Genomic DNA, 16,148 nt, shown 5'->3' on the forward strand with positions numbered 1-16,148 from the left:
ATTAAAGTAACTAAACTCTAAATAATATTCATATTATTAATTCAATTTAATTCAATAAAATTAATAGAATAATATTAATATTATATCTGTTCTATATTTAATATATATAAATATTATTATATATTTTGTATATATACAAAATTATATATATATAAAATTTAATAAAATATATATAAAATATAATTTTGTATATATTTATTTTATTAATATAATAAATATTATATTAATATTATAAATTTATTAAATTTATATTTAATTTATATATTTAATATTTATATATATTTTAATTTATTTTTATTATATATATTTTATTATATATATATATAATAATTATTAAAATAATATATAATAATATATATATATTAATTTTATATGAATTAATTCCTATTATATAATATTCCTATTATATTATTTAAATTTATCCTTTTTTTCTGATTAATACAACTTTAATAATTTAATATAATTATACTTTAATAAATAATATCTCCACCCTTTCTAAATTAATATTTTTAATAAATTAAATACTTAATAAATTAAAAATTATATTTAAAAATGCAATTAAAAAAGAAAACTAAAACCTTTACTAATTTGACAAATAATTATTTAAAAAATTAAATCAATGAAATGATAGTATCATAAAAAATTAATCATATTTGTAAATGCTACTATCTTACCCCCATTCTACCCCATCATCTAATATATACACGTACATTTTACCCCTCCAGTTTATTTGACAGGAATAAAAATGTATTTTATAAATTTTTTTTTTTTTTTTTTTTACCCAAGACAAACGTGAAAGAAAACATTTTGTTATTTTTATAATTGATATATAAATATTAAATTGAGCTTTTTACAATTTCTCTTACTCTCTTTCTTTCTCTCTCTCTCTCTCTCTTCTCTCTCTCTCTCTCTCTCTCTCTCTTTCTCTCTCTCTCTTCTGACAGTCGCCATCTAGTTTTAAGACCGATCTGCGCATAACACCTTCATGCGACATCGATCGTTAGTGACGCGCGAGTTTATATCGAATACTCGAAAAAACCACCGGGAAATTGAAACGACCACGAATTTTGAATCGTTGTGAAAAAAAAATACCCAAAAAAAATAAATTCTAAAATTGTTTAAAACACTAATAACAAAAAAAAAAACAAAGTTATGACACAAATAAACCAAGTATATTCAAATAATTCTATTTCAAATTGAATAAAATATCAGATTTTCTTGAACGTTTTCATAAAATTCAATAAATTTTTAGTTCAAAAAAAAAAAAAAAAAAAAAAAACCAAAAATTTGTCAACCATTGACAACCAATCATTGACTTCGTTCGAATTTTTCGGTGGTTTAAAAAAAAAAAAAAAAGTATATTTTGATTCATTCTCTCTCTCTCTCTCTCTCTCTCTCTCTCTTTCTCTTTCTTTCTCTTTGTTAAACATTTTCACTGTCCCCTTTCTTTAACACACTCACATACTCTCTCACACACACACACACACACACATCATTGATGAATTACCTGATTGCACATCTGGTACAGCGAAATAGAAAGCAAGAAAGAAAAACACGCATGTTGACTTATGGTATATTTCGATGAAACGATATATGACATAAATACATTTATAATTAAGTACTTTTAAATCGTTTTACTCAACATTAACAACAACAACAACAACAAATTCATTTTATTATTTAAACAATCTCTTTTCTCGAGAACTTTGATTTTATCCTCTTTCTCCAAGATCCCACAAAATAATTCGAACTATTTGAAGACAACTTGAAAAATTCGATAAGCGGTTTTATTTATTTGACGTGAGGAAAAATAAAATAATAAAACATACACACACACACACACAGACAAGCACGAAGGAAAATAAGCTTCTTTTTTCTTTTTTCTTTTTTTTTTACTCGTCGAAACAACGTGCGACGAATAAAAAAAAAAATATAAAAAAATAAATAAAGAATAGCGTGATAAAGTTAAAGGCAAATTCGAGAGGAAACGATGACGATGATTTTACTGCAAAGCAACAACATTTAAAACCCCCACCCCTAATCCCACCCCAACCCCCAAAAACTCGATATCGAATTCAAGTAAACATCTCGTTCGTTCATTCGTTCGTTCGTTCGTTCGTTCGTTCACAAAATGTTGTGGAATCTTTTCAAAAGATTTCTATTTTATTTTTTTTTTATTTTTTTTTTTATTTTCATAACCAATGGTAGTCACGAATTTCAAATGATACTAATTGTATTACCAACCACTCCCCTGTTAAAAAAAAAAAAGAAATCTTACACATCGATAAATACATCAAATCATCTGATCATTTCAATGAAAGTCCATTTTTTTTTTTTTGGTTACTTTATATATCAAACATTTATCCAACAAATGTTCATATATCCAAAATTTATTTTATCTCTTATCATTGAAAAGAAGGTGGGGGGAGGTGTGCATTTTGAATAATTTGGACCAATTGAAAGACATGGAAAAGAGAGAAAGAAAATAATATAAAAAAAAAGCAAATGATTCAGTGTTTCCAATCGTACAAAATCTTACTCGTCGAATTTCTCTTTCTCTCATTCGTTCTTTCGTTCGTTCTCTCTCTCTCTTTCTCTTTTGCACTTTCTCTCTCTCTCTCTCTCTCTCTCTCCCTCTATCTCTCTTGCAAAAGTTGTTCGTCATCGGCCAGATGGAAACGCTTAATGATCGGAAAACGTTATCTCTCTCTCTCTCTCTCTCTCTTTCTCTTTTTCTCTGTTCAACCCCTTCTTCCACCTTTTTCAATTGCAACTACTCATTCGTTTTTCTCTTGCTGACAATTAATGATTTTTTTTTCTTTTTTTTAATTTTTATTCTTTTTTTTTTTTTTTTTGATAAAAATACCGTAAAAGAAAAGAAAACTTTGGAAAAAGATTGAAAAGAGAAAACGTGAGATCGTTGAAGGAGATGGAGGATCCAGTCAGGTTATCGTAAAAAGAAACTTAAAAACGAATCTAACAGAAACGAGATTAAGATAAAAGTATTCTTTTTTTATTAACCGTATTTTCCAAAATTGCTACTCGTTTTAATCGTACAAAAGAAAAAGCTTACCTCCGTCCGATATTATCACGCAAAGATAAAGTAAAGAAAAGAAAAGAAAAGAAAAGAAAAGAAAAAAACACACAGAGAAGAGAGATCCGACATTATTATAGGAGAACAAGAGAATAAAAATTGTGGAATAAAACGGAAGGGATTAAAAAGGTTCAAAAAAGAACAGAAAAAATAGAAAAGGAAAGAAAAGAAATGTTTAAAAAGTAAAGAGTTACAAAAATTAGAGAGAGAGAGAGAGAGAGAGAGAGAGAGAGAGAACCGAAATAGATGAAAACTTTGAGTAATAAAATGGATGAGAAAGAAATGGGAAAATGGAAGAAGATGATGAAGAAGAAGAGGATGAATAATAATAATAATAATGGTAGCGTTAATTGAAATGGTTGATAATGACGGCAGACAACAAATAAGAAAAATAAAAAAGTACCCTAAAGAAAAGTAGGAAGAGAGTTTTGATTTTTTTGTTTAAAAAAGGTTTGGGTTAAAGTACCTCGTTCTCGAGGCACGAAGTACGGCGACGGAGGTAGCTTGAAGGTACTTCGGATCTCACCTGCGTCCTTGCCACCCTTCACGCAGATTCCAAATCCATGATGAGAGTCAGGTGGATCTCTCGTCATGGTGATTGTCCTTACGGTGAGCTCCTGTAGACTTAGTGGTTGTGAACCAGGTGATGTTGGTGGATTTGAACCAACTATTTGTTGAGATTGTTGTTGCTGTTGTTGTTGTTGTTGTTGTTGTTGCTGCTGTTGTTGACATTGTTGTTGCTGTTGTTGAGACTGTTGTTGAGATTGTTGCTGTTGATGAACCTGTTGAGACGAACTGCTACTCCTCACGGCGGCCACACTTGCTGGACTCGAGGCAGGTGTCCTTCGTTCACCTTGACGTCTTTCAGACGGTACACCATTACCGAATAACCTAATTTGTTGCGTTAAATCACTTCTATAAGTTAGATATGTTTTAAATTGAAATAATATTATATATTGATATTTGATTGATTAACAACGATCCAAATATTCGAATAAAGGGGTTGTTAGATAGACAAGAGTTTATAAAATAATGTAGCAATGATAATTGCTTGATTAACAACGATCACGATATTCTAATCAAGTGAATATTGCAAGGGTTAATAAAATAATATAACAATGATAATTGGTTGATTAACAACGATCAAAATATTTTAATCCAAAGAATATTCGAACAAATGGTAATTAAATAGACAAGGGTTAATAAAATGTAACAAAAATAGATTGTTTTGTGTTTTATAAACGTGTGTGACTTTAAAGAAAATGAGTTATCTAATTGCAAGTAAAAATAAAATATGATGAAAAAAAAAATAGTGAGATTGTAATGAAATTAGAAATGAATCGAACCTGAGTACTTGTTCCGGTGAAATGGCACTGGTACCGGTGGAAGTGGCATGAGATCGATGCCTGTAAGGTGTCGTATGGGAGGAATGATGGTGAGGAGCACTGGGTGGTCTCTCGACGATGGTGTAACTGGTGCCAGGCGGGCTGTAATATCCTCTGTTTTGACCGGCATGGTGTCTGCTACTACTACTACTTGGTTCGAGATCCTCAGCTTCGTAACAACCACTACCACTACCGCTTCTCAAGAAATGTGAATTACTCCGTAGAAAATGGGAACCGCTACTACCACCCCACTGCAACTCCTGCAATTCCGAGCCGTAGTCCTCCGTACTGCTGGCCATTCCTTAAACCTCCGAACGGTCAAACCTAAAAAAATAAATAAACCAAAAAAATGTACTATCTGCTTCCATTTTGTAAATGAATGTCATTTTATTTGATTTAACATTTAAACAAAATAATTTATGTTGAATTATTGTAGAAAATGTATGTGTTGTATAATTGTAGGTACTTTTTCAAGGATAATTAATATATATATATATATATATATATATATATATATATATATATATATATAAACTCTAACTTAACTTTATATTATTATATTTTAATTTATAATTCAATTATTTGACATGTAATCGTTGTTAATGTTAACTAACTAAATATCTAAATTTTAGTTGTTGTTTTTATTGTACTCTATAAGAATTAATTTTTTTTTTAATTTAACAAAATGTTAAATTCTTTTTTTTGCTATAATATTATATAATGATCCTTTAAAAAAAATTGTTTAAAAATTATCAACAACAGGAGTACAATTCTAAAACGATATAACAGAGATAATAGCAGTAAAGAGAGAACTAAGCAGGAAGACGCCTACACAACTCTCTCTCTCTCTCTTTATCTCTCTCTGCCTTTCAATGTTGGTTATACGACCTAAATTTCAGAGATACCTTTACTATCGATCGAGATTCTCATAAATTAGTCAGGACCTAACACATTCCCGAGGGATAAGGCTAAAGCACTTTTTATACAAACCATGTGTCATTCTATAACGTAAAATGTGTTATCTTTTATAAGAGGTGGAGGTGTACGGGGGAAAAAATACATTTATTTTTATCCTTTAAATATATCATTTTAAAGATCCAATATATCATCATAAATACAGATTGAAACATTATACCTTTCTTCACGAATACGAAAACATTAATATAATAGTTTTAAGATAATACATTTTCTTTAATATAATAAATTAAAATAATAATTTTTCTTTGTAATATAATAAATTAAAATAATAATTTTTCTTTGTAATATAATAAATTAAAATAATAATTTTTCTTTGTAATATAATAAATTAAAATAATAATTTTTCTTTGTAATATAATAAATTAAAATAATAATTTTTCTTTGTAATATAATAAATTAAAATAATAATTTTGAGATACTATTACAACACAATTTCAATTGAAACACGATTTAGTATACTGTGACAATTTAAATATGATATAACACAAATATTTTTTTACTAATATATATTTTTACTTAAATTAAATATTATATAACAACCCTATTTAAATACAATCGTATAGAGAACCAAATAATTAATTATTAAATAATAATCTAACACAATAAAAATTATACTTCGTATATTATTTGTCAAAACTAAATTATTTCAATTTAAAATTAATATATATTTATACTTAAATTAAATATAACAACCCTATTTTAATATAATCGTATAGAGAACCAAATAATTAATTATTAAATAATAATCTAACACAATAAAAATTATACTTCGTATATTACTTGTCAAAACTAAATTATTTCAATTTAAAATTAATATATATTTGTACCTAAATTAAATATAACAACCCTATTTAAATATCGTATAGAACCAAATAATTAATTATTAAATAATAATCTAACATAATAAAAAATTATATATATATATATATATTTATTTGTAAAAAAAAAAAAAAAATATTTGTATATTATTAGTTAAAAAAAAAAAAAAATAAAAAGCAAGCCAAACAATATATACATAGTTTCCAATATTTGGTTATCTCTTTGTTGCAAAAACTTCTCTCTCTCTCTCTCTCTCTCTCTCTCTCGCTATCTGTCGATAGTTACAAAATACGAAACAGAAAAAGGACAAATAAAAAAGAAAAGAAAAAAAAGAAAGAAGAGAGTTATAGCAAACGATGGGGTTGCATTAAAGCGTGACGAGGAACATCCGAGGAAGCGGAGCTGCTGTGGCCATTTTGTCAGAGAACCCGGTGGTTGTACCCCGCCTGGATCGATAAGCTTTGCTTTTAAAAGATTTATGGAGTCAGCGACGCGACGGGAAAAACGATTATACGCTCGATCGCATCGTAGGGCTAAGGAAGATAGGCTAAAAAAAAAAAATAAGGTAAAAAAAAAAAACAAGAACGAAACTAAACGAAACGTGAATCGAAATGGAAACAGAAAACTTGTTTTCTCTGTTCAGACGTAAGTAGTTTAATTTATTTACCTGTCCAACCGATTTCATGTCACTGCATAGTCAGGTGTTTCCATTTTAAATGTCGGAAGATCATTTTACAAAGCATATCTCTCATTTACGATACTAAAACTTCCGGAATTATGCGAATTCTCTCAACATAAACGCTTTAGTTTCAACCCCAACATCGATTCACCAACCCCCCCCCCCCTCCCCCAACCCCCAGTTCTCTGCCCTTATGCAAACTAAATGCTCGAGCACTGTGGTTAATTTATGAGCACCACGTTAATCGATCTATCTATCTGTCTCTCTCTCTCTCTCTCTCTCTCTCTCTCTCTCTCTCTCTCTCTCTCTTTGTATATACAACATACATACATATACATATATATTTACATATATAATTATTCATGCATATATACATATACTTCAGTTTCAGTTAACAGTAGTGTAGTTCTCTGTATATAACAGTCAATACAAATTAATAGGATTAATTATTAACAATAATATTTCGAATTAAGATTCGTATATGTATAGTTAGTTTTTTATTAATTATTATTTATATTTAAAAATATACGAATTTAGTATTAAAAATTGAAAACTTCTGAGATACATCACCCTACTTAATTTCATGCTAGACGATTACATTTTTGTACGAGTAGAGATGTTGTTGTTATTTTTGTTCTACCTTTTTGTTTGTTTGTTTGTTTATTATTAATAAATATCCTACAACTGTTGAAAGCATTCATTGAAAAAAAAAAAAATATGAATACGACGAGGTACGATTATTTATGCGTATAATATGTACACGTGCTTCGTATAACTATATATATATATATATATATGACATTTGAATCACGATGAAGTATTGTAACGGGGAAAATGCAAATTTATTAAAATTTTTCGACTACACTTTACGAATGAAATTAATTTTTGATTTATTATTGCATTGTAAAAAAAATAAAAGAACAAATAGGTATTTTTTATTTTATTATTTAGAGAAAACAGTTTCTTTTAATTTTGTCAAATTATAAATCAAACTCATTCGTGTGAAATTTTTAAACGAGAATAATAAATAAGTATTATTTTTAACTCTAAACAAATAATATAAATAATTATATATATATAAACCATTACGATGAATAATGTTTCTTCAATCCCGTATGATTTCTTTATTCCGAGATGCTATTATTCATCTTTTAACCTCCCACGTGTATTTTATGATCTTCCTGAGATTCAAAAAAAAAAAAGAAAAAAGTTCTCTCTATATCTGCTAAAAAAAAAAAAAAAAAATAAAATAATCTGAATAAATGGTTATAGAAAAATGCAATGTCAGACAAATATATGAAAGATAAATGAGAAAGATCTCAATCGAAGTTATTCACATTTTTGCTGAATTTGCAGTTGATTCTAACGTAATCTTGATAAATAAATTACACTCTTTAAGAGTCATAAATGATGTTTCAAAATCTTTCACAAATCCAATTCGTTCAATAAAATATACTAATTAATAACAATACGTTTGTTTATTAAAATATAGAATGGTAAAAGTTTCAGAATGACTTATTGACTAACCTCGATACAAATGGAATTAAGGGCCTAACTTAAAACATCTATACATTTGTCCTATTTTAATATAAATATCAAACACTCAAAGTTTTAACATTTACTTATTGGCTAACCCCAATAAAAAGTGGAATTAAGGGCTAACCTAATATATATATATACTTGTCCTATTTATTATAAATATAAAATATACAATAAGTTTTAGTATTATTCATTGACCAATTGAAACATAAATGAAGTTAATGGTCAATATTTACCTTAAACGTATCCTATATATATATAGATAGATAAATAGATATATATATAAGATACGTTTATATTTATATATATATATTATATAATACTATATATTAATTATATATATATTATTATATATATTAGTATATATATACTTGTCCTATTTATTATAAATATAAAATACAATAAGTTTTAGTATTATTCATTGACCAATTAAAACGTAAATGAAGTTAATGGTCAATTTTTACCTTAAACGTATCCTAAATATACATATACATATATATATATATATATATATATATATATATATATATATATATACAACAACTGTCCCCCTTGATTTACGTGCTACTTTTTCTACACGAATATTTTACATAGAAGGTAAAAAAAAAAAAAAAAAAGAAGAAAAAAAAAGAAAATTAGGTCGCTTTTGAAATAGCGACACCGTATGAAACGATAACGACAGTAAAATTTATTTCGTTATTTTGTTATTTTTTATTTTCTTCATTACAATTTTACAATATTTATTTTTAACTTGTACCATGGGAAATAAAAATATTTTATCTAAACTACCTTTCTGAATGTGGTGGCTTCTCTCTATAAAAAAAAAAAAAAAAAAAAAAAAGAAGAAACGTTATGTTCTTCTCTTCTACGAATAGAAGAATTCTTTTTGTCAATCATGTAAAAAAGAAAAAAATCCATACAAATGACCAATGATATATTTTTTGTTCAAATATTCAAGTAAATTTATTGCTTTTATGCTTACGTTATAGATATGTACACCAATAATTTTCTTGTAGTTAGTTTTTAGATATAACTCTTTTGAGAATAGAATAAATACGTTTATCACGTAGAGTAAATACACATATCTACATACATGGTTTTATAAAAGGTAAAAGAGCGACCTTCTTATAAATGTAAATAGATACTTTACGATAACTGAAGATGTTTTTCTATTTAGGTGAAAATATACGAAATATGTTATTCTGAAGAAAGAAGAAAATACATAAGAATATGTGTTGTGTATGTGTGCGTGAGAACACGAGTGATAATATCATAAGGGTCAATATAAGAAAGTGTGAATAATAAAATACTTCTGTTCGTTGTAATGAACGAATAGAAATAAGAATATTAAAAAAGATTTTAGAAAAGGATATTATAATAAACAATTATAATAAAAATGTTGCATTAACCCTTTGCAACTCCGTTGTCGCTGCTAAGGCGACATTAACATCTAAGCTGATAGCTTCGTTGTCGCTGCTAAGGCGACACGGCACGTCGGCATAAATCAAAAAGAAAGAAATAAATAAATTGTACAAATAAAAATGGAAAATAAAAATAAGGAAGATGAAAAAGAAGAAGAAGAAGAAGATTACGAAACGATATAGAATGAAGAAATCACTTCTAAGGTAAAGAAGAAAATAAGAAAAAATGCAGAATGGGGGTTGGTGGTGGTAAGAGAGCAATCAAGCGTGTTTCCCTTTCTTTGGTTCTCGAGGTAGTAGAGTCTGACCTGACCTTGACACTGACGATGAGAGAGGGAAAACGATGAGGAAGGTAGCTTGTTTGCCGGCGGGGGGTTTGGCCGTGTTGGAAGTTGCCCCTGGACGTTCCTAGGGGTGGTTTGCTGGATGAGAAACGTAGGATGAGAAAATGTGGGAGTAGAATATACACGAGAGTAATAGTAATGGTAGTAGTAGTATTAGTAGAAGTAGATGATAGTGTCGGTGTGAAGGTGCGCCTTCGGAGAAGGAAACAGAAACAGAAAGAGAGTGAGTGTGTGTGTGAGAGAGAGAGAGAGATGTGCCGCGTGTTCCGTTGTACGAGAGTGGGCCGATCAATACTGCAGAACTTCCTCTGAAGCTGCTTTCCTTCATTCAGGAACAAACCCTCCCGTTCTCTTAAATCACTGGACATACCTAACGAACATCCCCGCGTGTATCATCTTACCATACGTAAGATATAACAAACTAAATTTCATCATTGAAATACTTTGGAATTCATATTTTTATTAAACGATCTTATTGGTGTATTATTATTTATATATATATATATATATATATATATATATAGTACCTATATGTACTGCCGAAGCAAGTACATTATTATTTATATATTTATATGCAATAAATTCTATTTATTTTATTTAATATTCAATTTTTGTAATATATATATATATTATATATTTAATAATATATAATTATATATTATTATATTATATTATATATTTATATATTTATGTATTTATAATATTTATATATTTATATATTTATGTATTTATAATATTATTTTTAATAATTTAAAATATATTTAAATATTAATTTAAAAAATTAAATATTAAAATTTAAATATATATTTAATAATTTAAAATATATATATTTAATTTTTGTAATTATATATTTATATTTATTATAACATTATTTTTAATAACCACTTTACAGAACAAACAAAATAGTATTTTTAATTATTTTATAAACACTCTAGCAGTATTTCAATAAAAAAGAAAGAAGAAAGAATTGATTATATCTCAACGTTAAATAAATAATTTTCAATAATGTTGAAAATTGATAAAATAACGTAGTTGAGTAGAACAAAATGTCCTTGTTAAGATTTAATTAGGAATAGAAAGTAATTGCTCGTAAACCGAGCTTTCTATTTTATCGTCTGTTATCTTCGCACTTTAGACAAGTAAAACGGGTGGTGTTGGTGGTGATGGTGATAGTCATAGCATAAGTAATTGTGAAAGCAAGGCCAGATATGATGTTACAACTTATACTTCCTCCTTTAGCTTGTGTTATCGTTAATATAATACATTTTCATACATATACATATATATATATATATGGAAGTTAGCTTTTACAAGTTGGATCATCTGTGTCGTCCATTAAACGACATAGGATCTAGATCAACTGATCTCACTACGATTAAAGTTACGAAGTACTATAAGTAATGGTAAAAGCATACGATGCTAAAGTTGTTTGGACCACTGGCTCCACCATCAAGAAATCAAATCTTAAAATATTTATCCCTTGAGTGCTACTTACTCTACCTATAAGTATCCCTAACACGATCTTCTACTTTTACAAGATAAAAAGCTTCCTTCCTTTCTTCCTTCCTTTTTTTTTTTCGAATCTAACATTGAAACTCTTTGAAACATCGATAAATCAATTTCAATTCTAATTTTATACTTCCATTCGTTTTAACAACTAAATGTACAATACATTAGACTTTACACAAGTGTTATTACATCTTTCACTTTTACAATATAAGATTCATGTTTTTTAATGTAACTTTCATGTATGTAATGAAATCATTTTAATTTCTTATTGATACGTTAGATTTATTCTTTTATATTTTAGAAAAATGTTTACTATATTTTCAAATCTAATATTATAAATTTTTTAAATGTAAAATCAAAAATCATTTTTATATCTAATTTTATTACTATAATTTCATACGATTTATCAATGTGAAATAATAATTAAAAAAAGAAATGAAACATTCTTCGATTTTTCTTTACACGTGAGTATCCATGTATCATCTTTAAAAAGATCAATTTTTTTGCCATTATCTTTACTAAATGAAAATAATATTTCTCTAATCTTTTCTCTACTTCTTATATCATCGTTCGATTCAATAACTAAGTTATAATAATAAAAAAAAAAAACCTGATATTGATTTAACCGTAGAAATAGTAAAAAAAAATCGAAGTGCAAAGGAAGAGACAGGTATAATATACCTTAGTATAATATATATGTATATATAAATGTATGTATGTATGTATGTACGTATGTATTTACGTATGTATGTATGTAGATACCTATGGACTCTCGCCAAAGTTCAGAGTCAAGGTAAAGTCGCGTGCAATTGAGCTTGAAATTATTATCCCTGAGATAAGCGAGTAAGGCCAACGTAACGACTTCTTCGTATCCTTTCATTCTTCTTCTTCTTCTTCTTCTTCTTCTTCTTTTAATTCTACTTCATCTACTTCATCTACTTCTTCTACTTCATCTACTTCATCTACTTATTCTACGTTTTTTACAAGCCAGTTAAATTGATACATACATACATACATACATACATCAATAATTTAATTACGTAAAAATTTCAATCAATTGACAGAATGATCTTTGATAATCAATCAATTGATATTATTTCATTTTTTTAATATATATTTTTTAACAAAATAATAATAATTATTATTATTACAATTAATTTAATTTGTATGAATATTAAATTACATTTGTATAATATTTTTTTTATATATATAAATATTATATTAATTTAATTAAAATTAAAATTTACATTTATGTATATATAATATTATTTTTTTTTTATATATAAATCTATTATTATTACAATTAATTTAATTTATATTAATATTAAATTACATTTATATAATATTATTTTTTTTCTATAAATATTATATTAATTTAATTAATATTAAAATTTACATTTATATATGTATATAATATATATATTGTTTTTTTATATAAATATTATATATTTTTATTATATAATATATTTATATATTTTATATATTTTATGTATTATATATATTTATATTTTTTAATTTTATATTTTAATTATATTGTTTTTAAATTATATAATAACGTATTTAATAACGTATTAAATAATGTAAATTAATTCAATTAATATTAACTGTAATAAATATTATTTTAATTTAATTAATATTAAAATTTACATTTATATAATATTTTTTTTTTTATATAAATATTATATATTTTTATTATATAATATATTTATATATTTTATATATTTTATGTATTATATATATTTATATTTTTTAATTTTATATTTTAATTATATTATTTTTAAATTATATAATAACGTATTTAATAACGTATTCAATAACGTAAATTAATTTAATTAATATTAAAATTTACATTTATATAATATTTCTTTTTCTTATATAAATATTATATATTTTTATTATGTATTAATATATTTATATTTTAAATATATATTTTTTATATATTTTTAAATTATATATTAATAACTTTATTGATATTAATTGTAATAAATATTATATTTAATTTACCCCCCCCCCTATTAAATTTAAATTAATTAAAATAAATATAGTATATTAAATAATAATAATAATTATTATTATTATTATCATTACTATATTATTCTTATACTAATATTCATTTTATTACGTATATATGTAAATATATCTATTTATATACATTTGGAATAATCATTCCTGTATTCTACAGATATTAAAGACAATGTACACTGTATTTCATTATGACGTTGATTATATTCAAACAAAAAGTTATGGAAATAAATTATGTTTCACACACAGACACATGCACACACACACACACACACATATACACAGAAACACTCTTTCTTTCTCTCTTGTTCTTCCTGTCTTTCTTCTTGTTATTTTCCTGTACCAGCATTGACGTAAAGAAAAGAATTCTCTCTCACGAGAGAAAGAGAGAGAGAGAGAGAGAGAGAGAGAGAGAGAGAGAGGAAGCGTGGGCGTACACCTTGCAATTTTCACCTCGTTCCACGATGAATTCCATTGATCGAATTAATTCACCGGTTAGGCTACCGACACCTTTCCGCCCACATCAACGTCACCAAGCCCCGTTTCTATTTAAGATCATCGTTGTGTTAAACCCCGATGGATGAATGAATGAATGAATGAATGAATGAATATCCAGGTTACTATTAATGATAACAAATCTTTGACAAATATTATCACATAAACTACAAATATTCATTTTTTTTTTTATTTGATCATCCAATTAATGACACTCATGACACTCTCATCACCACCCTTAACTTTTAACATAAATCTTACGATATAAAACATCGTTAAGTTAAGTTACGTTTTATTAAAAACGAATAGAAACAAATCAATTATTTATTTGAATGTAAATTATTAAACACTTTATCAATTATTTCTCATGTAATCTATGAAAGAATATGAAAACCATTTATTCTCTTTCTGTCTGAACTAACTTTCTCATTTTTTCTAATTCACATTTTTTTCCTTTTCTCTCTCATACTCTCTCTCTCTCTCTCTCTCTCTCTCTCTCTCTCTCTCGTTTTTTCTTTTTTTACATCTAGCTAGGATACAGTGAAACTTTTAATAATCGTGTTATTAGAAAAGTTATCGGTTCATCGTGAAACCATTTGTTTGTACGATGACGGTGATATTAAAGTGAAAAAAAAAAAAAAAAAGAGAGAAAAATACGTCGAAACTCATATAGATAGAAATTGATACAAATTCGAATTTTTCTATTTAACATGTTCGTCGCCCAGCCCGTTTCGTTTGAGTTTCTCGCCAGGCCCAAAATTCGACTGTCGGCGCGCCGTAACATAAAGAAACGATAAGTAAAAATATCAACAATGCGACCCCGAGTATTATAGTTATATTATATTATTATATTTTATTTATCGAAAATAATAAAATATAAAAATATCTTTTATTTATCGAAAATAATAAAATATTTTATAATATAATATAATAAATCAATAATTCTATAATATATATATATATAATAAATAAAATTCCAACTAAAATTCCAACTAAAAATACTATAACTTCAACAAGAAGAGTGTCACCGTATACGGTGACGGGGCCCCCGGAGAAGCATGCCCGTCTCCGGTATACAGTGCCATGGCGACGAACGTATTAAAGCTTGTTAATAATCGTAAATAAATAATTTTACACTTAGAAATAATAAAAATAATTTATAACAAATTAATGAAACAAAATTATTGAATTCAAATTACAATAAGATACAAATTTGTGCGTTAACACGACTCCACATAATTTTGAAATTTAATATATGTCATACTTTAAAATATATATATATATATATATATATATAAATTTTTGAATAAATGGAAATAAAGAGAGAGAGAGAGAGAGAGAGAGAGAGAGAAAGTGAGACAGACAAACAAATAGACAGGTAGAAAAAGAATCAAAAGAGGTGTGTGTGTGTGTTTGTGTGTGTATGGAATGTGTTCGGAAGCACGCGTTAGACCAGCAAATCATCTTAGAGGATTATTGGGCACGCTACGAATTGCGTTCTTTTTCCTATTATGAAATTAAATTATAGGCAACCTGCAAAAGAAACCATGGGGATAATTGACAAACACGATTGGGTTCATGATCTATATTCGTAATTGGTATAAACTAAACCATAATTAGCTTTAACTTGAATGTTCAAGAAAAAAGAATATTCTTACAGTAGAAAAGAAGTTTAATGAATTTTACAACTTTTTTATAATTATTTTTGAAAAAGATAAAAATTATAAATAAATATAAAACACTTGTGTCTTTCTTTTTTATGTAGAATGATTTAGAGAAAATTTTTAAAAATAAAATACATTGAATTATAAAAAAAGAAATATTTTTACGTTTGCGATTTGGTTTTTTAAAGTTTACATAAAA

The 16,148-nt window shown here is 26.0% G+C and overlaps 1 protein-coding gene across 13 annotated transcripts in view; it reads right to left on the reverse strand.

Moving 5' to 3' along the window:
* dysc (whirlin protein dyschronic) overlaps positions 1-16,148 on the reverse strand; it is a 99,951-nt gene that overhangs the window by 66,903 nt on the left and 16,900 nt on the right. For 9 of the 13 annotated variants that reach the window (XM_089170562.1, XM_089170569.1, XM_089170557.1 and 6 more), the window contains 3 exons: positions 4,441-4,803; positions 3,561-3,985; positions 1,508-1,519 (listed from right to left, as the gene is read on the reverse strand). In XM_089170562.1, coding sequence (XP_089026688.1) covers positions 1,508-1,519; positions 3,561-3,985; positions 4,441-4,778 — 775 coding nt within the window. In that variant the 5' untranslated portion in view covers positions 4,779-4,803. The remainder of the gene's footprint in view (positions 1-1,507; positions 1,520-3,560; positions 3,986-4,440; positions 4,804-16,148) is intronic. The other 4 variants (XM_089170565.1, XM_089170563.1, XM_089170566.1 and 1 more) reach the window with 3 other exon arrangements.

Source organism: Polistes dominula, unplaced genomic scaffold (genome assembly GCF_049000335.1).
Source record: "Polistes dominula isolate Pdom_NZ unplaced genomic scaffold, Pdom_raw_medaka contig_79, whole genome shotgun sequence".
Lineage (NCBI taxonomy): Eukaryota > Metazoa > Arthropoda > Insecta > Hymenoptera > Vespidae > Polistes > Polistes dominula.